Source organism: Protopterus annectens, chromosome 10.part0 (genome assembly GCF_019279795.1).
Source record: "Protopterus annectens isolate FY-2018-M chromosome 10.part0, PAN1.0, whole genome shotgun sequence".
Taxonomy (NCBI): Eukaryota; Metazoa; Chordata; order Ceratodontiformes; family Protopteridae; genus Protopterus; species Protopterus annectens.
Window position 1 is genome coordinate 385577729 of NC_056744.1, and position 24150 is coordinate 385601878.

At 44.7% G+C, this 24150-nt stretch overlaps 1 protein-coding gene across 3 annotated transcripts in view; it reads right to left on the minus strand.

The window, feature by feature from the left end:
* The window catches only part of EDEM3 (ER degradation enhancing alpha-mannosidase like protein 3), a 1015437-nt gene that overhangs the window by 150130 nt on the left and 841157 nt on the right, over positions 1-24150 (minus strand). For all 3 annotated transcript variants that reach the window (XM_044085305.1, XM_044085306.1, XM_044085304.1), the window contains 2 exons: positions 16443-16634; positions 15976-16141 (listed from right to left, as the gene is read on the minus strand). In XM_044085305.1, the coding sequence (XP_043941240.1) occupies positions 15976-16141; positions 16443-16634 (358 nt within the window). The remainder of the gene's footprint in view (positions 1-15975; positions 16142-16442; positions 16635-24150) is intronic.

Here is a 24150-nt window from a genome sequence, read left to right on the forward strand (position 1 = left end):
TTTGACACTCACATTGCCAAAGTGGTTAGGAAGACCTTCTACATTGCCCACCTGATCATGAAGGGATTCACATCCAGATCAGGAGAGGTCATTGTACCCCTGTACTCTTCACTTATCAGACCAATGATTGAGTACAACGCCCCATTCGGAATGTACCTTACCCGACACCTGCAGCAGTTGGAAAGACCCCAAAAGTTCCTCACCAAAAGGATAAAGGGGCTCAAACATATGTCATACGATGACCGACTGAAGAAATTAGAAGTTATGTACTCACCATAACGTTCCATCTGAGTAGGTGTATTCATTTGTCTGCAACCTGTGGGTTATGGATCCGATATCGGATCCGAACCGGCATGGTTTTCCAGCTATGGATCCAAGCTCTCAGCTCCTCCCCTCACCCATAATGCCCTGCTCTACCCTCATGACCTCAGATCGAGTTTGCCAAAGCAACAACACCCTGAAAAGGGTAACATAGAATATGCAGGAACTGAAAGGCCAGGGGGATAGGAGGGCGGGATGGTTGCAGACAAATGAATACACCTACTCAGATGGAACGTTATGGTGAGTACATAACTTCTAAATCTGAAGTAGGATATTCATTTGTCTGCAACCTGTGGGACAGAGTCCCTGAATCTTGGGCGGCCATCATGGAAGGATATTCCGGAGCACCGCGGAGCCAAAGGATGCTCTACCCCTAGATGCAAGATCCAACTTATAGTGGGAAATAAAAGTATGAGATGAAGCCCACGTGGCTGCTGCACAAATATCATCTAGAGGAATCCTAGCCTTGAAGGCTGCCGAGGTAGATACTGACCGGGTTGAATGGGCATGAACACCCTCCGTGCGGCCTTCCTGAAGCTTGATAAGCCAATAAGATGCACTGTGAAATCCAGCGGGACAGAGAAACTTTAGAAATTGGCTTGCCCAAATTAAATTTTGCAAAGGAAATAAACAACTGGTCGGATTGCCTATGACCAGCCGTCCTGTTTAGATAAAATCTAAGTTGCCTGTGAACATCTAATGAGTGAAGCTTATATTCACCTTTGTTTTCATATTTAGGAAGAAAACAGGAGGTTAATGGATTGATTGATGTTTGCTTCAGAAGCGACTTTAGGAAGAAAGGACGGTTGGTCCTGAGGTAGACACGGTCCGGATGAAATACCAAGTAAGGAGGTTTAGCTGATAATGCTTGAAGCTCAGAAACTCTCTTGGCCGATGTAATGGCTACCAAAAGGCTGTCTTGTAGGACAAGAATTTGAGATCCACCGTAGCCGCTGGCTCGAAGGCGGTCAAGGCCTGTAGAACCAGAGAGAGGTCCCAAGGAGGAACCGCTTGTTTTACAGGGGGCCTGAGAAGAAAAGTACCTTTAAGAAAAATTTTACACAATTTGGCTGACATAAGAGGATTAGAGTCATGGCCAATGTGATAATGAGAAATTGCCGCCAGTTGTACTTTGACTGTGGAACTGCTGGCACCATCGTTAAAAGAGTGGTTAGAAAGTCAAGCACTAATGGAAGAGGAACCGTGAAGGATTCAGGCCTTGCCGCTCCGCCCACAAAGAAAACCGTTTCCACTTGCTGCGGTAGACCTTTCTAGTGGATGGTTTATGAGCTGCCACCAGAATTGCCTTAACAGGTGACGAAATACCGGGAGTCCTGATCAAGAGTGGAACTGGAGCAGCCAAGCGGTCAGCTTCAGGTTGTCCAGATTCGGAGGAGGTATGCAGGATGGATGGGATATCAGATCCGGAATGGGATCTAGAATCCAAGGAGGATTCACCGAGTGAGACCTTAGGAAGGGGAACCAGATCTGTCGAGGCCAAAACGGAGCAATGAGAATCATTCTGCAACCCACCCGAGAGGCTTTCTGAAGAACTTGGAGCATCAGAGGCAAGGGTGGATAAGCATACAGAAGACCGGGTGGCCAAGCATGCACCAGAGCGTCTCTTGGGAACCTCCGGAGGAGGTATCAGAGCGAAAAAACTGTCGCACTTGGTGTTTGAGGGAGAGGCAAAAAGATCGCATGAAGGAGTTCCCCACCGTGCGAATATGCGTTCCGCTACTCGATAATTGAGAGACCACTCGTAAGGGGTCAGAATGGTGCGACTGAGCTTGTCCGCTAGGATGTTGGATCGGCCCGGAATGTGCGTTGCTATTAGAAAGCGGTTGGTGGAGATTGCCCATTCCCAAACTCTCATGGCTTCTCGACAAAGAGGGTAAGACCTTGTTCCCCCTTGCTTGTTGATGTACCAGACCACAGACATGTTGTCCGATTGAATCGCAATTGTTCCCAAGGGAAGAAAGTCCTGAAGTGCTAGCAACGCTAAGAGCACTGCTCTCATCTCTAGAACATTGATATGCAGTAAGGTCTCTGAATCGTCCCACGTGCCTTGGACGGTCCGGCCAGCAAAGTGCCCCCCCACCCGAGGCGGGAGGCGTCCGTGGTCACCGTGGCGAGAGGGGGAGAAGCACAAAATGGGCGGCCCCTGTGGAGATCCGGGGAGTGAAGCCACCACAAGAGGGACGCCTTGCTGATCGCAATGGGATGATGCATGGGGAGAGCAAGGTATGACCACTGTACTAAGAGCGTCCACTGTAGAATGCGCATATTGAGCCTGGCAAGAGGAAGAAGTGCTATAGCAGATGCCATGGACCCTAGAGCCCTCAGGACCAACTCCGCCGGAACAGAACTTGAGTGGAGAATGGCCCGCACCTGGAGCTGCAGATTTTGAACTCTGTCCGCAGTGAGGAAGGCTCGTAAACTCCTTGTGTCTAGCCTGGCCCCTATAAAATCTAAGAGCTGTGTGGGCGCCAGGTTGGATTTCTTTGTATTTATTGTAATGCCCAGAAAAGGAGCAAGATGGAGAAAGGAGTCTCGCCAATAAAAGTAGATGCCTTGTTGGGGCGGTAAGAAGCCAGTCGTCCAGGTAGGGAAACACCTGCACCCCTGAAGCCTCAGGTGGGCCGCTACCACTGCTAATGCTTTGGTGAACACCCTGGGGCTGTGGTGAGACCAAAGGGAAGGACCCGGAACTGGTAGTGACTGGCTCCCAGCCGGAAGCGGAGGAACCTCCTGGAGCGCCTGTCCATCAGGATGTGGTAGTACGCGTCCTTGAGGTCTATCGAGCACATCCAGTGATTTTCTCCCAGAAGGGGAAGAATAGATTGCAGAGTGACCATTCGGAATTTTTCTTTGGGGACTGCCAGATTCAAGAGAGAGAGGTCTAGGATTGGTCTTAGTTCCCCCATCTTCTTTGGCACTAAAAAGAACCTGGAGTAGAACCCTGATCCGATCTGGTCTGGGGGGACGGGCTGGATGGCTCTTTTCTTTAGCAGATGGCCAATTTCTGCCAAAGCGGCCTCCCGTTGACCGGGTGGGACGTCTGGGAGGGACTTCAACTTTGGAAGGTGAAGGAAAGGGATGCGATATCCTCTGGATATGATTTGGAGAACCCAGCAGTCTGATGTTATGGACTCCCATGCCGCTAGGTGCCCCGAAAAACGTCCCCCGACTGCCTCCAGAGTGGAGCAGTTGGGCAACCCCTCAGGGTTGCTGCGCGGGCCGTTCAGAGAAAGGTTCCCTGGACCCGAAGTTTCTGGGAGCCCCTCTGCCTCTAGGGCGGCGTCCTCCCTGTCCTCCTCTGCCACGGAAGGACTGGTTGTCCGGAGCAGGCTGGGACTGCTGCAACTTCCGGAACCACATCTTCTTCTGACCCTTTTGGTTCCTAGAGTAGGGCCTCTGGGGTGCAGAGAAGCGGATTCCGACGGCAGACAGCGTCTTCCCGTCCTTCTCGCTCTGGGTCAACGTTCGCGACGGTTTTGCCAAAGAGAGCAGAACCATCAAAGGCGTTCGCAAATGACGCTTTGAAGGGCTCAGAAAAATCGAGGACGGAGCCAGGCCTGACGCCCAGTGACTAGGCCTGCCCGCAGCTCTAGCGGCGCCTTCCGTTGCGTGGGAGAGTAGCCGCATAGAGGTATTAGTAACTGACCTAAGAGTGGCCATACGGGTGGAGTGCAGAACCCTGTCCTCCTCCGAAATGGACTCGGGAGATGCAGCATATTCTTTAATGAGATCTCGCTGCATCCTAATGACATGTGCCAAGTAGTTCAGCGCCCTTACCGAGAAGGTCGCTGAACTAAACATCCGCTTCCCCAAGCGGTCCATCATCCGAGACTCCTTGCTTGGGGGATGGACTGAGGGACTCTCCTGAGCCAGTTCCCTCTTGGTGGCCGCCCGTCAACATGGCATCTACCGGAGGCCCCTTACTCCAATGGGCACGGTCGGACGGTGGGCTAAGGATCCTATCGGGCCTCTTAGGAATTGGCTCCACGGTGTCCGGTTCCTTCCACGCCCTGGTGGTAATGAGGTCCACCAGGGGGTCGGCAGGAGGGGACACCCAAGAGGTAGACGGGCCCGCTTCAAATGCCTCCAAGAACACGGACTCGTCCGAGGAAGACTTGGGGCAGACCACCCCTTATACGGAGCATTTCCATGATGTCTCCAAATGAGACATCCTCGGGGTGACCGTGGGGAGCCTTCCCTTCCTCCAAGTCCGTGTCTTCTGTGAGAGACTCGGGAGTCAATGTGCCTCCTTTTGCACGTATGCTTGCGAGGGACATCCTCTGGGGGCTGTCAGAGGACTCTCGCAACCAGCAACTTGTTCCATTGGAGCAACTTGGGGCACAGAAGCGGGCTGTCCCAGGGGCCGGATGGTGGAAGCCTGGCCCAGTGCAGAGGGAGCGGGACGGAGCCGAACAAGTGCCGGGGTCCGGAGACCCTCAACAGGGCCCTCTCCACTACATCAAACGCCGAAGGGAGCCGACCTCGACCAAAGGATCCGACAATCGGCTCCCTCGGATCCGAAGAGTGGATCGAGCCGGCGCCGCGCCGGATCCGGCGACAGTGCGCTCCGACACAGACGGCGCCGGCGAGCACTGATCCCCGGATCCGAGGCTCGGATCCAGGCTCCGAGGTCGGATCCGATGCACTCGAGGGCAGGGTCGGATCCGGTACCAAGTACTATCGGCGCCGACCCACCCCGCCCGAAGCTGCTCGGCTCCAGCTGCTCAACCCGGATAGCGGGTCGGAGAAGGCGCAATAGCTTTCGAACAGGGTGTTGAGCTCCCCCCCAGAGGGGGGGGAGGCAAGAGCACTCCCATCTGCATCTGGGCCTGGATGAATCTTCTCATCATCCGGTCCAGATCAGCATCCGAATGGCTATACGTAGATCTCGACGAGGCTACCGAGGTAGGCCTGGAGTGCCTCCTCGATAGCCTCGACGGAGATCGGGTCTCCTCCTCCTCAGGACCCGGTGAAAAGCACACTGGGGACCGGAGCCGAGAAGGAGGAGACCGAGCCGACAACGGAGCCGGGGGAGAAGCCCGCTTGGCTGGCGGGGCCGAAACAGAGGTCTCGGCCCGCCGCTTGTGCTTCTCCTCCGGTCCTTTTTCCTAGCATCCCTCTCCTCCGAACCAGAAACGGGAGGTTGAGTCCCAGGAGGAGGAGGGGGTGCCACGGAGGGAAGAACCGAAGGCACGGTTACTCCCGAAGGAGCGGAGGTCGGAGCCGAGTCCGGCAGTAAAAGGCCCGCCAAGACAAGCTTGGACCTCCGCTCCTTCAATGCCCTGGGGTTGAACCCTGCACAAATGGAGCATCCAGATGTGAGGTGTTCAACCCCCAGGCATCTAACACACCGAGTGTGGCCATCAGCTGGGGAAAGCTTATGGCCACACTCGGAGCATTTAGAAAATATAGATTTGGGCTGATCAGCCATCCCAATCTATAAACAAGTTACTAAACTAAAGTAACTAAACAATATACACACACAGGCCCAACACACACACACTACGCCAACAGCGAGGGGAGGGAAAAAAATTCTTAGATTAACTCTAAAGTAAAATATCAAAGGGGGAAACCTACACTTTCACACAAAAATGAATAAAAAACTTCAAAATTCTATATTAACAGTTAGTAAAAAGTACAGTTTTGTACCTACCATAAATGTAGATGTTCGAAGATCCACATTGCTGCAGTCCTAACACTTGGGTAGTCCGCTGTCCTTGGTCGGCCCGAATATCAAAGTATAAGGCTGACGTCGGTCAGGGCGCATTTGACTGACGTCAGGACGTCAGGGTACAAATGCGCATGACCGACGTCATATCCTCAGTCTTTTCTTGCCCCAGATGTCAGAAGACCCTAAAAATAAAGGTCAAAACCAAAAGACAGCAAACAACCAACCAACCACCCCTGCACTAACTATATGTACAATATATACAATATACACAAAATGTACAACCCAACCCACACAACCGCCTCTAACTACAGAGGGAAGGAGGGAGGTAATTGGACTGCAGCAATGTGGATCTTCGAACATCTACATTTATGGTAGGTACAAAACTGTACTATGTTCTTCATCTCACATTGCTGCAGTCCTAACACTTGGGTAGAATCCCAAAGCAGAGGTAAGGGAGGATGGCTAACTACAAGGAAGCAGGAGCTGTCAAAATGCCCTGCAAAACAGCAGTGGCAAAACCAGCCCTGGACTTAGAGTAAAGTGGCAGGTGATAATGCCTAGAGAAAGTATGTACAGAACTCCAAGTAGCTGCCTCCAAAATATCCTTGGTTGCCACTCCCTCAAAAGTTGTTGAAGTGGCAGTAGCCCTAGTGGAATGAGGCCTAATCCCAGCTGGAATCTCCTTGCCATGATGGGAATAACAGAAAGCAATGCAAAACCCAATCCACTTAGAAATAGTTTGTTTTGATACAGGCTTGCCCTGAGAACTCAAGGCAAAAGAAACAAACAACTGCTGAGACTGCCTGAACCCTTTAGTTCTGTCCAAATAATAACGCAACTGCCTGTGGACATCTAAAGTGTGCAAAATCTTTTCCCTTTATTTTGGGGATTTGCATAAAAAGTAGGCAAATGAATAGTTTGGTTTAAAGCCACACTAGAAACCACCTTAGGCATAAAGGAAGGATTAGTCGTAATGATACCCTATCCTTATGGAAAATCAAGAAAGGCTCAACTGCCATAAGGGCCTGTAATTCAGAAACCCTTCTTGCAGAGGTAATGGCCAACAGAAAAGCAGTCTTCCAAGATAAATATTTCAACTCAGCAGTAGCTGCAGGCTCAAAAGGTTGTAGAGTGAGTTTCTCCAACACAAAATTGAGATCCCAAGCAGGAGTAGGAGCTCTTCGTGGGGGTCTTATATTCTTTGCCCCTCTAAGAAATTGCTTGAACAAAGGATGAGAAAACAATGGTGGGTTGCAATCATAGTGAGCTGAAATTGCTGCAGCATGAACTTTAATAGAAGAGAAAGACAAACCTTTGTCCAGTAACTCAGTAAGATATTGAAGAGCCACACTCAAATTAGGCTCAGAAACATCAAAATCTTTTGCTGCACTCCAAAACAAAAATCTCTTCCATTTGTCTGCGTACACTTTCCTTGTACTAGGCCTCCTAGCTTCCAAAATAACATTCAAAACTTGCTGAGGAAGTGGAGGCCCACTTTGGTTCAAAACAGAATATGCCAGGCTGTTAGGTGCAGAGAGTGAAGCTTGACATTTAGCAAATGGCTGTCCTCCTGTGACAACAGGTGTGGAATCAAGGCAAAGGCCATGGAGGCTTCCGTACCAGACTTCTCAGTAATGGGTACCAGTGTTGTCGAGGCCAATCTGGAGCTATTAAAATCATCCTTGGCTTGTCCTGTCTGACCTTTAGAAGTACCTTTGGGAGGAGAGGCAGAGGTGGAAAGGCATATACATGAAGATTGCTCCAATTGAAAGAAAGAGCATCCACTTTCCAAGCTGTGGGATGAAACCTTTTGTGCAAAACTTTGGCAGCTGATGGTTTAGTGGAGAAGCGAACAGATCTATGTCTGGAGTTCCCCATGACACTGTCAATTTCTGAAATACATGAGGATCCAATTTCCACTCGTGGGGATCCATAATTCGTCTGCTCAACACATCTGCTAAGGAGTTCTGTGCTCCTGGCAGAAACCTTGCCTGAAGATTGAGCTGTAAACTGAGAGCAGTCTCCCACAAAATCATTGCTTGCCTGCATAGAGGATAAGAATGCGTTCCCCCTTGCTTGTTGATGTACCACATGACAGTTGTGTTGTCTGTTAGAATCAACATCTGTCCTGAAAGAAGCAATTCCTTGAAAGCAATTAATGCAAACTGGACTGCTAACATCTCCTTCATGTTGATATGTAGATGTTGTAGTCTGACAGGCCACTTGTTTTGTATCCACTTTCCATTTAGATGAGCTCCCCAAGCTTTGTCTGAGGCATCTGTCGTTAAAATCTGACTCGCCTCTGGCCGGGTCACAGAGAGTCCCTTGTTTAGGTGACATTCCTGAGCCCACCACAAAAATTCCTTTTGAATGCAAGGTATTATTTGAATGACAGTGTCTAGATCCTGGCAGTGCTGTGTCCATACATTTTGAGATACCATTGTAGCTTCCTCATATGCAGTTTGGCATTGGGAAGCACCAGAATACAAGATGCCATGAACCCTAAGGCTTGAAGGACTGTCCTTGCAGTCAGCCCGGACTGATGAGATAGTTGATGGAAGTAAAGGGATAGACTCTTTTGTTTGTCCGGGGTTAAAAGGCCATCTGGGAAGCTGTATTCAGTCTCACACCCAGAAAGCACATGTCTTGAGAGGGTACTAGACTGGACTTTATTTCGCTCACAGAATACCCTAGGCATCTTAGCACTGCTATCACATAATCCAAATGATGAAGAAGCTCTTCTCTTCCTTGAGCCAGAATTAGGCAGTCGTCCAAATAAGGATAGATCTGTATTCCTTTTGTCTGAAGAAAGCTATCACTGGAGCCAGAACTTTCGTGAACACTCTGGGCGCAGTAGATAAGCCAAAGGGCAATGCAGAGAACTGATAGTGAGAAGTCCCAGCTCGAAAACGCAGATACTTCCTGCAACTTAGTCTGATAGGAACATGAAGGTAAGCCTCCTTGAGATCCAAAGTTACCATCCAATGATCTTTGCCCAGCAGAGGTAAAAGCTGCTGCAACGTCAACATTTTGAACTTGGGAATGTCCAGATAAGTGTTGAGGATAGATAAATCCAAAATTGGTCTCCACGTGTTCCCCTTCTTTGGTACTAGGAACAGGCGAGAATAAAATCCTAGGCCCACTTCTGGCAGAGGGACCGGCTGTATGGCCCCTAGTTGGAGCAACAGAGAAACCTGTTTGTGAGCCTCTAGTCTTTGTGGAGGAGGAACGTCTGGCATGCCTTTGAAAGGAGGCAAGGTATGGAAATAAAACCTGTAGCCGTGGTGAATGATATCCAATACCCATCTGTCCTGGGTAATTAAACTCCAATTTTCTTTGAAAAGTGCCAACCTTCCTCCCAAAGGTGCTGCCAGACGAGCAGGCTCTGGCAGCTGAAAAGGTAGGTCATTGGGTCTGCTGACGAAAGGACTGACCCCTGCCCTCACCCGAAGCCTGTGCAGGAGAACTCCCTGTTCTAGGCCTGAAAGAGCCCTGGGCTCTGCCCTTACCACGTCTAGATCTACCCCTAGACTGTGAACCATAAGAAGGATACGTCCACCCTTTAGTAGGCCAATTTCTACTAAACTTTGGAGGCTGGACCTGCAAAAAATCTTTAACAGTCTGCATAGACTTAGCCTTGTCTTCCATTTTCTTTAAGACTGTCTCAACAGGAGGACCAAACAATACGTCAGATTGTAAAGGAGCATCTAAAATCCTTGTCTTAACATGTTCAGACAAATTCTGATCCCTCAGCCAGGCGTGCCTGCGAAGGACTGACCCAGTGGCAGCCACCCTAGACGAGGCCTGTACAGCATCAAAACCACATTGCAAAGAATGCTTACCCACCTGTTCAGAAACATGCACTAAATCTTGCAACTCCTTACAATCAATACCTACTGCCAGAGCATCAACCTTAGACTTCAATAGTGAAAGGAGATAATTTTGGTATTTCAACATGTGAAACTGGCAATTCAGAGCCCTCATAGCAAGAGTGGAAAAAGTATAGACTTTCTTTCCCCATCTATCCAAGGCCCTAGCCTCCTTGTCTGCAGGAACCGGATTCTTAACAACAGAAGCCTTCACACCTTTAGGCCCCTGGCTAACAGTCTCTGGGTCTGCCCTAGGACTCTTAAAAAGATACTTATGAGCTTCAGGCACCCTGTAAAACCTATCCGGCTTAACAGGAGCAGGAGGCAAAGAATCAGGATTAAGAGAAGCTTCTGTAAAAACATCGTCCACTACATCCAAAACAGGAGGTATAGCCAAAGGCCTATGCTGGGGTAAAACAGAAATTCCCTGAGCCTTTTCCTGGGATCAGAGAAGTCCTGACCCTCCCACTTAAAATGCTCCCTCATGGAATGAAGAGTTTCTGAAAAGAAAAATCCTCAGGAGGAGTAGCAGAAGGAGTAGAATCATCCACATCAGAATCAGAATAAGGAGAGTACTCCTGCAAGTCTTCAGCCGAAGACTCTGAAACATCTGAAGCCTGCTCAAAACCCCCCAGCTCAGGATCCACCCTAGGTCTCTTATCAGGAGGGGGCATAGAACCCCTAATCAAAGTAATCAAATCTTCTGCCATTTTAAGCATATGCTTCTTGGGCACAGTACCTGAGGAGCTAGGGGTAACACCAACTGAAGCCAAACCTGGCCTGCCCCTGGGGGAAGCCTTTGAAACAGAAGGAGAGGGCCTAGCCACCTTGGGAAGGGAGGGGAGTATAGTAAGATGAGAAGCCCCCTCAGCCTGACTAGTCCCCTGGGAGGCCACATCCTGCAACAATAAGGTCTCACCCTGGGAACACAAAGAAACCTCCGGTGGAGCCACCGGCTCCACCGACACCTCCAAAGAACCGGCGTCTGGTACAGACGGTTCTTCTAGCCTAGGCTTAACTGCCTTGTCCTTGCGCTTCGAGGAAGCGGCCGGAGCATCCGACGGCATTTTATAGTTGCACCGCTTCCCAAAGACTAACCTTGCACAATCCAACCTTCTCTTTATAGTGCGTTTATTAAATCTAGCACAAGAGCGACAGCCAACAACGTCGTGCTCAGGCCCTAAGCAAGGAATACACAAAGTATGATAATCTCTATGCGGTATCTGTTTCCCACAAGAAATGCAATTATTAACTTTTTCTGACATCCGTAAATGACTGAGGCAAGAAAAACAAAATATTCCCCAACGGGGTACTTAGCCAACTTTGAACTCGGTCTGAAACTTCTAAATCGAAAAATCTCAGAACGCCAACCAGCACTTGCAATACTGCTTCTGCATCGGACCATGCGGCAAAAAAGACTGAGGATATGACGTCGGTCATGCGCATTTGTACCCTGACGCCCTGACGTCAGTCAAATGCGCCCTGACCGACGTCAGCCTTATACTTTGATATTCGGGCCGACCAAGGACAGCGGACTACCCAAGTGTTAGGACTGCAGCAATGTGAGATGAAGAACATCTAGCACTTAGCTGAGAGCTATAGAAACCAATCCAGTCACCATGCGCGGCAAACGAGATCTGAGGTCATGAGGGTAGAGCAGGGCATTATGGGTGAGGGGAGGAGCTGAGAGCTTGGATCCATAGCTGGAAAACCATGCCGGTTCGGATCCGATATCGGATCCATAACCCACAGGTTGCAGACAAATGAATATCCTACTTCAGATCTCCAGCTCTATTCAGTCGCATACCGTCTTGCTCAGAGGTGTTCTGTGCCTGAACATGTCCAACCCGGAATTAATGGACATGCTCCACCTCAAAAAATCCAAATCCACCAGAGCCACGAGAGCAAGAGACTTAAACCTCAACACGGATATAAATAGGACGTGCTGGAGGGACAGATTCATCACCCAGAGACTCCCTACACTATGGAACAGAATCCCAGTCCATGTGAGGCAGAGCCCCTCACTGACTCTGTTCAAGAGAAATCTTGATGAGTGGATGGGAGATCGTAGGTTTACCCCGGGAATCATCTCTGTATCACTGCTGGACAGAGGCACAGCAAACTAATGGGTATAGTATTCTCATCCTAAGGGGTGGTGAAAGCCACACACACTCTGGCAAGGCTTTTAAATGCCCTAGGGCAGATAGCCTAGTATGAACCTATGAACCTATGGGTTTCAGTCAAGTGACTTTTCAGTCTTCTGAAATTTCAGTCTTATGGTTTCAGTCAAATGCGTTTCAGTCAAATGAGGTTTCTATTATATGATAGGGATCCATATATATACAGACAAATACATACATAAATATTTTTATATTTACAGATACAGAAGGAAGACAGACATATCTACATCTGTCTGTATCTATATATAGACAGATGTAAAGTCTGTCGCGCCCTACAGATCGATATGAACCAAAATATAGTCAGGAAGGTGTGGAAAGTCTATATATGCACGAACATACATTAACATACTAGTGAGCTGGTGCCTTTAAGGACACTAACCCAGAAACAATCAAGCAGGTTAGAAGTAACAAGGGAGCACAGGGCTACTTAAAGCCCAGCATCCTAACAATGCACATTTACATGACCTTTGAGTCTGAAGAGCAGAAAGAAGGCAATCCTGTGAGTGTTCCTGTGAGTGAGAGGAGCAGTTACTCCACTGAGAACTCACTTGCAGGTATCAATTTTTGAGAGGAAGTGCCATAAAGTTGTACTTCAGTTTATCCCTGCCTTTATGTTGGTGCAAAGAGAAGCAATTTGGACTTAGCTCTGTCTTTATTACCCCGTAAGGGATGTTCATGGTACTAGTCAACCATTTTACTACACTATGTGCATAAGGAAACTTGTTAAACATGAAAGTAAAGCGTACACGCCATCTAACCTGACTCAAACTTGTCAGAACCCCGTTGGTGAGGTTATCAAACACCGCATCAGAGGCTAAACAAACATTGCATTTCAGTGAACTGCGCTTGCTAAATGTATACTTAATTTGCTTGATTTTTGTTTAGGAAAAAAAAGCAATATTTATTTAATTTCACTTATTTGCCAAACAAATTGGCTTTAAAACAACATGCTTAATTATTCTTCACTACATTGTTGATTTCCATAGACATAAACTGTAGCCTTTCTATATACTGTGACCTTTCCCAGCTGCACATTTTTTTTTCCCACCAGAATTAACCTACTTTGACTCAGCTCTGTCTGTTCCCTGAAGTACTGTTCATTTGTTACTAGCTAGCTATTTTGCTAAACACTGTGTTGTAGGGGAATACTGTATCTGAACTGACCTTGCTAAACCCTAAATGTGAAGGCAACATTGAATCAAAACTGACGTGAATGTATCAGAACCCTGTATGCAAGGGAATACTGCATCGGAGTCTAAAGAAACAATGCATTTATGTTTGCCAACAGAAGCACGGCTAATTTCCTTTGCATGAATTTTATTTAAAAAATATTTTGTATACCATGTAAATAAACAGTCCTTAAAATGGCAATTAGTTTTAGCATTTATTCTTTCCTGTAGTGAGAGGAGTTAGCGCCAAGTTCTAGGTGACACAGGTCAGACACAGGGGCTGAGTAAAGGATGGTGACAGTGGCATACTTAGCATGCCAAGTCCATTGAGGTTAAATCCTATGGAGATATTTGGGGATTTGAGGGAACAGGCCATAGTTCCAGTAGGGTGAGAAACACTACCTGTAAGGTACACATATTGCTCTGTGGGGAGATACCTAATAATAAATACATAGGAAAGGTCTTTTTACAGCCCTCTTACATTAGGGGTGGGGGTTGCCCAAATATTAGTAGATTAGCAGATGGATGATTCCATTGGTTTACTACTGTCAAGAGGCAGGTAGCCATTCTCATGGAATTAGTGATTGTGTTAATGCAGGCTGATCTACAGGGCATTGACTGATTATACTGATGGTGCATAACCCACAGCCATGACCAAATACACTGATGGTACATGTCCCTCAGCCATAACCAATTACACTGACAGTGTGTGATCCACTGCAATGACCGATTACACTGATGGTGTGTGCCCTTCACCATGACTGATTACACTGATGGTGCATGATTCTTCAGCCATGACCAATTACTCTGACAGTGCATGATCCACGGCCATGACCAATTACACTGACGGCACATGATCCACACCCATGACTAGTTACACAGATGGTGCATGTCCCTCAGCCACAACCACTTACAATGACAGTGTATGACAAACAGCCATGACCAATTACACTGACAGTGTGTGATCCACAGCCATGACCAATTACAATGACAGTGCATGATTCACAGTCATGACCGTGATTACACTGACGATGCGTTGTCCTCATCCATAACCGATTACACTGATGGTGCATGATCTTCAGCCACGACAGATTATACTGATGGTGAGTGCCCTTCAGTTATGACTGATTACACTGACAGTTTGGCAACTCAGTCATGACCAGCTACACTGATGGTGCATGGTCCACAGCCATAACAGATTAAACTGACAGTGCATGATCCATAGCCATGACAGATTATACTGACAGTGCATGATCCACAGCCATGACAGATTACTCTGATGGTGCATGATCCTCAACCATGACCGATTACACTGATGGTGCATGATCCACAGCCATAGCAGATTAGACTGATGGCGAGTGCCCCTCCATCATGACTGATTACTTTGATGGTGCATGATCCTCAGCCATGACCAATTACACTGATGGTCTGTGCCCTTCAACCTTGACTGATTACATGGACAGTGTATGCCCCTCAGCCATGATAGACTGCACGTAGGGTGCATGTCCCTCAGCCATGACCAATTATACTGATGGTGAGTGCCTTCTGTTATGACCGATTACACTGATGGTGCGGCTCCTCAGTCATGACCAACTAAACTAACGGTATGTGCACCTCAGCCACTGCAACCTTAGATATAACTGGCAAATACAAAATGAACAGGTGATGGGGATGACGGTCGCACAATTCAAATTATTACATGATTTACGGTTGCAGATTAAACATCCAGGCTATTTTAGTTGTCTGACTATACTGGCTTATGCCGTCTGTAGGGATAAATTAATAAAGAATCTGAGATCATGCTATTTAGTAACAATTTGGCTCACGAAAGCTAAAATAAAGCTACACACTTATTATAATGGCGAAGGCCATATCCATAAAAGTGCAAGCAGAATACTGAATGTGCATGTAGAACACTGAATAAATAGTGACAGTATGATTTATACCTTACTAAAGTGGAATACTCTGTAATTAATGTGATCTACACCTGACATACAAAAATCAAATGCAACATCTGGTTGTACTAGAAAGTTCTGTATTGTGTTTTTGTGGAGGGGAACCACACGACAAATACTGTAATACAAAGTCTCGAGGCCTACAACCGCACACACTTCACTACTTTACTTTATCAATTTGCAAAATACAATCAAACATTAGGTTAATTATTAAAGCTATTTTTATATAAATATCTTGAAAAGTGCTAAATTAAACATATTTTACATATGAAAGCATAAATTAACACTGCTGTCTTAATGGCTATGTATCCTTAAAAATGGCAAGACTTAAAAATGAAAAATGCAAAAACGACATTCACACATATTTTAAAATCTGTTAAGAAATGACACCTATCAAAACTGCCTTGCTTAATTAAACACAATGGTTACAAACACACATCTGACACAATGATGTTTCTATTTCCTGTTTTTCTAGTGTTAAACATAAGAGACTGTTTTTCTTGTGTTAAACATAAGAGAACACTGGTCACTTTTCTGACAAAAATGACCCACTGCAGCATTCCAAGTCTATCTACTTTCAGATCAGTTCTGAGATTAAGATATCAGACCATTGCATTAAACTGCAATTAAATGAAATCAGTAAATTAAGGGCAAGATATGCTCTCAGACTGTGAAACAACAGCAGCCTAAAATGAATACTTACACAACATATGAATGTTGAAAAACTACTTAAACTGGAAGAATACGTGTGACAGTGTACTAAAAAAATCATATATGAAATAAACATACCAATGACGATGCCGCCTATGGCTCCAGCTTTCTGTACATTCCGAGCTTTTTCTGCAAACATGCAATGCCCCCTCTGCATTAAGGCGATTTTTCCCTTTATTACACCTGGATTAGTGATGTGTGTGCAGGCGTTATAAGGTTCACTCTTTTCTACAAAGCCTCTTGCCTGTTTTATAAACAGTATACTTTGGTTAGCTCAACTGTAAAAGAATTTCAGATTTACAATGCAACACATGACCATAGTGCTCATTACATAAACATCAAATGCAACAACTTTCACTTAATTGAATTCCACAGCTATTAAAGACTCTGAATCACACATTATTATTATTATTATACTGTTTTAAAAATACAGACTACAAAACAATAAGCAATACTGCCAGTAATGGCAGCAAATACAAAAATTCTGCCAGGAATGCTCATAGAAATTTACAACTGAAATGTGCTTTAATTTCATACAAACACACCTCTGCATCATCTTTTGAGAGGTCCATTCCAAACTGTGCTGGTCCAGCAGTTAGCACCACTCTGCCATAGAAGGGGTGAGACACAATCTGCACAGCACGAGGAGGCAGCTGTTCTTTCTGTTGCTGACTAGAAAACTCGATCATCTCCTGCATGAATCGTAAGCCATCTTCTGCATCAACTGAACTGGCTGCCTGTGTGCACACACAGAGTCATTGTTTGTAACTTCATTGTTCATTTACCACACAAACAAAAGTCAGCCACAATTAGTCTCTCTTAAAAACTTTAAATTCAAGAAATGCAAAACCAAGACACAGATTTTAGGATTATTTTGTGTACACTAAAGTACGGAAAGGTTTCTGAAAAATGAATTCTGTCTAAGACTATAAAATGACAACCAGTCCTTATTCAAGCCACTTCAGATGAGTGGAATAACAAATTTCATGCAGTGATGCAAAATACAACTGATAAATGCTACCAATCATGATATCACCAGTGTAGTTTTAGGGAGAAAGCAACAAACTCAGTGACTGGGCCAGTACTGTAAAGTGTAATTTGTGAATTACAAGTACAAAGAAAAATATCTAAAATTTGGAAGTTATTCATTATATCATATATAAACAAAGAGCTGTTTAAACAAAAGACTTCATAAAAATACACAAGTGGAATTTCACCATCATAAACAGCCCATTTTGTTTCAAGACCTCAATAAATTATCTTATGTTCAGAAAATATGCAAAAACCGCTTGCATTGCTCTTGGGAAAAATGCTCTTACATTTCTAGTACACACAGTCAATTAACAGGTTCTTTCCCAGGCTATGCTCAATAACGGGCTCCTCAGTGCAAGAGAATTTCACAAGGTTAAGTATAATTGATGACCAGTTCAGGGAATTGATCAGAATCTATATCCTTTTCCTCCTCAGAGGAACAGGAATTTTGAGTGTGCTTTTGTGATGTGGACTGTGGGAGCTGGGACACAAAATGAAAAGGGGTCTGGGCCATGACTGCTTTAAATAAACCCTGGTAGAAATCCATCCTTTCTTTTTCTTTGGGGAAGTTCACATGCCTAGTTTTCTGCTTTTTCTTTTTAGGTTTGACTTCTGCATGAATGGGTCTTGGTTGTTCGGAACCTTGGTGAACTTCAATAAAAGTGTTTGGTACCTCTACCTGACTAGAATCTCAGGTACTCCTTGTGGACCCTTTGAAATAATGAGACATGTTTTTTTTCTGAGGAGTCCATCACCTGCATAGCCTCAGGAGCCATACCAGCCTCCGATGGCATCTTGTAGTGGGCAACTGAGAGGTTATCTGATGGACCGCGGGGTGCGTCTGACTCAGAGATGCAAGACTGCAAGTTATCTTGGGGTCTTTTGAGTTTCTTCTCTGGTGGAAGTGCAATGTCAGATGCTGTGGATTCCACCATTTCTGATTGGGACAGATGTTTTAGACCCTGAAGTACCAGGAAGGTGTTGCAGGAAAGCCTCGACCTTAGATTTTTGAAACAAATGACTGGCAGATGAAGCAGGTTTTGTAGTCATGTTCTAGACAAACAAAAAAGGCACTTACTGTGCAAGTCCTTGTATAAGATTTGCCTACTGCACTCACACTTACCCTCCTAGCTGACATTTAACAGAAATGATCTACACAAATCAAACAATTCAAAAAAAGGAAGGTTAAAAACACTGCAATAGTGATTTCAGTCAGGACATTACAGAGAACTGGAGGGTCATGTCAGATTACTACAAGACAAATGCAGCATATGGATGCAACATTTTTGTCTTTAAATATTAATACAAGGTTAGTTCTTGAACCCAGAGTGTTGGGATAAACTCTGGCTCCTAGTGTCACTCAAATGGATTAAGCAAATGATCAGTGAAAGAAAGTTACAAATCGTGAAAATTACAGACAGAAGTTTGGAAAATGCATTGTTTAATGGTAAATATTTGTTTTACTCTGAAGTCATAACATATAGCTGTGATACTGGTAGAGGTCTGTAAAAAGACTGACACAAGGAGTCAAGTTAATGCATAAAAAAAAACGTAATATTATGTAAACCAAATAGCTTTTTATGCTACACTGCAGCTACTAATACTGGCAAACACAACACACAAAACGGATACAAAAAAGCAATTTCACTTCCAATCATATTCTCCATAAAGAATGGATGTGCACTTCATTTGGCGTTACAAAAAAATATAGCTAGATTCATTAGCACCCTAGTTGGCGTCCATTATTTTATTTATGGATTCATTGAGAAGGCTAAACTAAAACTTTTTTAAGAAGCCAAAAAATGCCAGCCCTTAACATAATCTGTCTTGACTCACTCCCCCCCCCCCCAAAAAAATTCTGTTCTGCATTAGTATCTGTTAAATATAAGTAATCAAATGAACCAAGATATCTGCATATGCTAGCTGCAAAATTATGTTTCCAACATCACAGACTGCTATCATTTGTGTTTCCAACATCACAGACTATCATTTGCAGAACACATGTAAAAGATCAAACAAATCAAAAGCTGGAAATAGACATAAAATTAAGTCTTTCTATATGCAATCAGCGAACAGGAATAGACACTACTGCAGTAATGTACAAAGTACACCTAAAATGAAACTGTCATGTCTCTCTCTCTATAAATGAATATTGCAGGAGGCACTGAAAACAAAACGTACAGTTGTGTAAGTAATCCTATCATAACAATAGATGTTTGAATGATCACTGCTGCAGTAGCCTTAGCTACGTGGTTTACATCCTGCCAAGGAAAGAACAGCCGTCCAGTTTCTAAAGCTTAAGGGCACCTTTCATGTGCCCAAATCGTCACGAAGTTCAAGCGGAGCTGACTAAACGACCCTTTTAGAGCTTTACTGCAGCCAAAAAGTATGCTTCGCTTTGGCTTTCAAAGGTCAACTTGTGCTGTTCCTCTGTTGGGCATACAAGCTCTTTTGCAGACAAAAACTTCAATATAATAATTTTGCTTATTATTTATACTTTCTCAGGAAAGTTATTTTAATGTTAGGAGTTTTTGTTTTAATGGACTGTCATGAGACTGTACTGTCCTTTTAAACAAGTGTTCTTTTTTCCCTGTCAGTTTAAAAGTTGTTTAAAGTAACTGAAAATCATTTTTTCTATGGAAACACTGTGTTTATTTCATTTTCTGGGGCTGGCATAGTGTTTAAAGTGCTTTATATTGTGTTTGTCTGAGGTAAAAAGTGACTATTTTAAAGACTTTTTATTTTTACCACCCCTAAAAACAAAACACTTGTGGGTTTTGGAAATCACTATTATGAAATTCTTTCAATGAGTCAGAGTTGCACAGGGAGGGCATACTTTTCAACCTCTCAGCTTTCAAAGTCATAGCAGAGGCCATCAAAAATCATTGCTGGGAGTCCAAAATTATAGCACATACAAATTAGCTAATATGCAAAGTCATGACCCTGGGAGTGGGAGCATAGTGCTTATATTTCCCTGTGGGGGCACAAATACTCAAATAGCTACATCAGAAATGTATAATCATGCTTGCTCTCCTGCAAACATGTGCCCATACATTCACACAAAATGCACAAAAGTAATACATTAAAAACACTAGACAGCATCCTGAAAGTTGGTCAAACACCAGGGGGCCTGAAAATGGGGAAGACAGCACCCAAAACAGAAACAAAATGCATATAGTGCAGAAAGCCCTTGTGAAGATCGGTTTACCTTTGAAAGGTTGAAAATCAACCTGCCGAACAGCCCTTTGTGCAAACCGGAATGATGAAAACCGTCATTCCGAACTACACTGAAGTTCGAAAATCAGCAAATCGAAAACCAGATTCGCTGATTTTCGAACTACAATTTTAAATACAGGTCGTAATGCAGGGGGGCAAGCCCCCCTGCACCCCACACACCCCTACTTTATTATTCTAACTTCAAGGTCGTACTACAGTGGGGAAAGGGTCCACTTCTCGATCCCCACTATAATGCACTTTGCACCCACAATGCCGAATCTGCAATAAGCGAATGTTAATGTGCATTCGCTCACTGCACATTCGCTGCATTTCTATTCGGTTATCTGAAAACTTGAAAACATACTTCCACACAATTGTCTTTCGACAATGTGCGTTTCAAGCTTTCAAAGGTAAACTGTGAAGATCATCTAATGAGATGAATACGTATGCTGCTATAATATATTACCGTGAGTAGTCCTCTGTAGTGTGTTTATACCTGGATAGAATTCCATGCAGCAGGATACTAAACCACAGAGAAAAGAACACGCAAAAAAGGTAACCACAGAAGGATGGTCTCCAAAGGAAGCCTTGTTTCAGAATGCAATTGCCAGGCTGAAATGCTTAGTGAACGTCTGAACTGATGTGCACCTGGGGTACAGGTTTCAGCCATGAAAATACTCACACACAACAGGCTGATACTCCTCTACTGTGAGTGACCAGTGACAGCATTACACACAGGGGCTGACTAGCCTGTTGATGGCAAAGACAATGCAATGGATAAGACATTTGGAGAAGGTTTACTTATCAGTTTTCATCCTGGAAGAAATGAGACAAGCATCTGCTCTTTATCTCTGAGCCTATACATTCTTTTTGAGGTACAACTGCAGCTGGTAAGGTGCATATCAAAGTATGCAGGCTATGTTTCATCAGTCCTCCCACTCAGGGAACAGACTACTGGGCACATGACTGGTTCACAGATACCCTGGCAGGAAGCATAAACTGTCCCTAACTGAAATCCAATGCCTTTGAAAAAGTAAAGATGACTGTTATACACAAGACTGTAACTACAAAACCGAAAAAAAATAATATCACAGCTACCAAGCACAATCAATGATGCATTAAATTCAATTCCGCTGAACAAATCAGCTTACATAGCATACATGACAAAAGGCTAGTCATGAACTCAGATCCCATGGGTTGGGGGATCTCGATACGATTAATCAGGAACTGCACAATTACTCTAAGGCACTGCCTGTGAGGAACTATGTGAAATAACAATATAAAACCTGAAACTGTATTTTTTTTCAGTGAAGATGCAACAAAGCTGTGAAATGTGAAAATATATAAAACATTTAATTATTTTACTGCAAAGCTGCATTAAAACTTAAAAAAAATGAAACTGTAACCATCTTTTATTTGGGGAAGGCAGCAGAATTTAATGTATGTGTACCTATGTCACATTAAAAATAAAGTCATGTTTAAGAAGATGTTTTAAAACCGTATCTCTTCTGCAAACCCCATCCCCACACACTATGAAAAGTAGGGCTTTTTGCTTCTCAGCAGCAGCTCCTGCCCAAATGCATTACCTCATAGCTGGTACTTTAAAGAACATCTACTATGTGAATTTTAACTTTGACAAGGAAAGAGGTAGGAAGGCAGATATACACATTAGGTTGTGCTGATGCCATATCTTTCAGTGGGGTCTACCTGAAAACATCGAAAGCCCACAATATCAAAGACCAAATTGTCAAGAAAAAAACACTGAAACCTCACTTAAGTGAACAACCGGATCGTCGAATCCATTCCCACAGTAAGTGACCTGTTGGCCAACAAGGTGGACTTTGCCCTTTTCCCAACTGCAGTGCGATCTCAGAGTTGGTATATTTAGTCGCGGGGGCAGCCCCCCCCCCCGGGTGCTTTGGGGATGGTCTGGATGGTGCGGTTTCATTTTTGTTAGTTGTGGTATGATTGGTTACTTCCCCCAGCAATGGATTCAATGATCTGGTCATTCACTGAACTGAAGTTTCAATGCTTTCATCTCAATGATTTTGTCTTCGATACTGTGGGCTTTCAATGTTTTGAAGTAGGCCCCTTTCAGTGTTGACAAATTCTGAGACACCTATGCAAAGTTTAGGTGGAATAGCTGTTTTTACAGAATCCATCCCAGAAACCATTTTCAATTTAGTTGATAGTTGGAAGTTAATGCCTACCTTGCATCCATGACATTAGTGCCATTTACTTTTGCCCACTTATTTTTTGTTCATTCTAGGTACTATTAGACTGATTATAGTAATTCTAAAGCTAGAAATAGTGTCAAAACTAGTTAGAAAATTAGTGCTTTGCTGAAGCCATCCATCTGTTTAATTCATTTTACATTCCTCTATGCAATCATACATCTGCCATTATATTTAATCATCAAAATGTATTGAATAATTTTTAAGTAATTGATATCACTTATTCGATTTCAATAGCTTGCGGCTTATTAATGTATGTAAACAAGATTATAACTCTCAACATCGTTTCAAAAAGAAGAAAAAGACAGATTCTGATAATTTTTATAACTAGTACAATAACTGCAACCTTGGTGTGACACACTGATGTATCATGTGGTAGTGAGTATTGTGAATTACTTTGCGGATGTGCGTGCGTGTGTGTGTGTGTGTGTGACACACAGAGAGAGAGAATCAACCAGCACAGTCACCACTGTAAGGCACAAGGCTGAGACTTAAGTGGATGAATGTCTGGCAAACCAGTGATTCCAACCCTGATTTTCAGCCGTGCAGTATGCAGTCTATTTGGGGGGTGGCTAGAGTGGGTCACAGCTCAAGACAACAAAAATCATTTGCTTTATACTCAAAGTCAGACACTTCATGAGTATCATTTTTATGTGGGACAGAGGTGCAGATTAAAGAAAGTACAGTTGTGTAGACTTACCATAAATGTAGATGTTCGAGTGTATTCACTGTTGCAGTCGTCCACCTGTGGGGTTATACCTGCTGTGGTAACCCTCGGCCGGCCCGAATACCACAGTCAATGTTTTTTTGCGTTGGCTACAGTCGCCTGTAGTCTGACATCAGGTTGTCAGTGCTATAAAGCAAGGCACCCAACGTCATTACATCAGTTTCTCTTGCATTAACCCGTCAAAAGCACAAGGAAATAAGGAAAAGTGGTCCTGGTGGCCAAAAGCTACCGTGGTAAGCTTGTGTCCCCCTAGGGGAAGATGCTACATGGGGGATAGAGGAAGGGAAACCAAGACTGCAACAGTGAATACACTCTAAAATCTACATTTATGGAAAGTGCGCACAACTGTACTATATTCTTTGTGTTTCACTGTTGCAGTCATCACCTGTGGGAGGATTCCCAAAGTTGAGGAGAGTGGTGGAAGGAAAGGTTAGAGTCCTAGGCATGGGTCAGCAGGCCCTGCAGAACTGCAGAGGCAAACCCTGCCCTAAACTTAGAAAAAGGGGTAGGTGGTAATGCTTTGCAAAGGTATGGACAGAGGTCCAAGGTGGCAGCTTCCAGGATGTCCCTTGGTGGGGACTCCTCTGAGGAAGACTGTGGAAGTGGAGGCTGCTCTAGTGGAATGGGTACGGATAGACTTGGGGGGGGTGTTCCCATGTAGTCTGCCACAAAAATGGATACAGTGTGATATCCATTTGGAAATGGGCTTCCCCTCTGCCCCAGGGGCAACGCTGACAAGTGGTTGGTCTGTTTTTCTGAAAGGTTTAGTATGGTCCAGATAGTATCTGAGTTGTCTGTGCACATCTAGCGAGTGTAGAATTCTTTCCCCCTTGTTTTGATGGTTGGGAAAGAAAGTGGGTACCAGGTGTATGGCCTGGTTGAGGGTCACATCAGATACCACCTTGGGCATAAAAGAGGGGTTAGTCCTCAGGGAGACCCTGTCTGAATGGAAAATGATAAAGAGCTCAACAGCCATGAGAACCTGAATCTCTGACACCCTGCTGGCTGAAGTGATAGCTAGTAGGAAGGCAGTCTTCCAGGAGA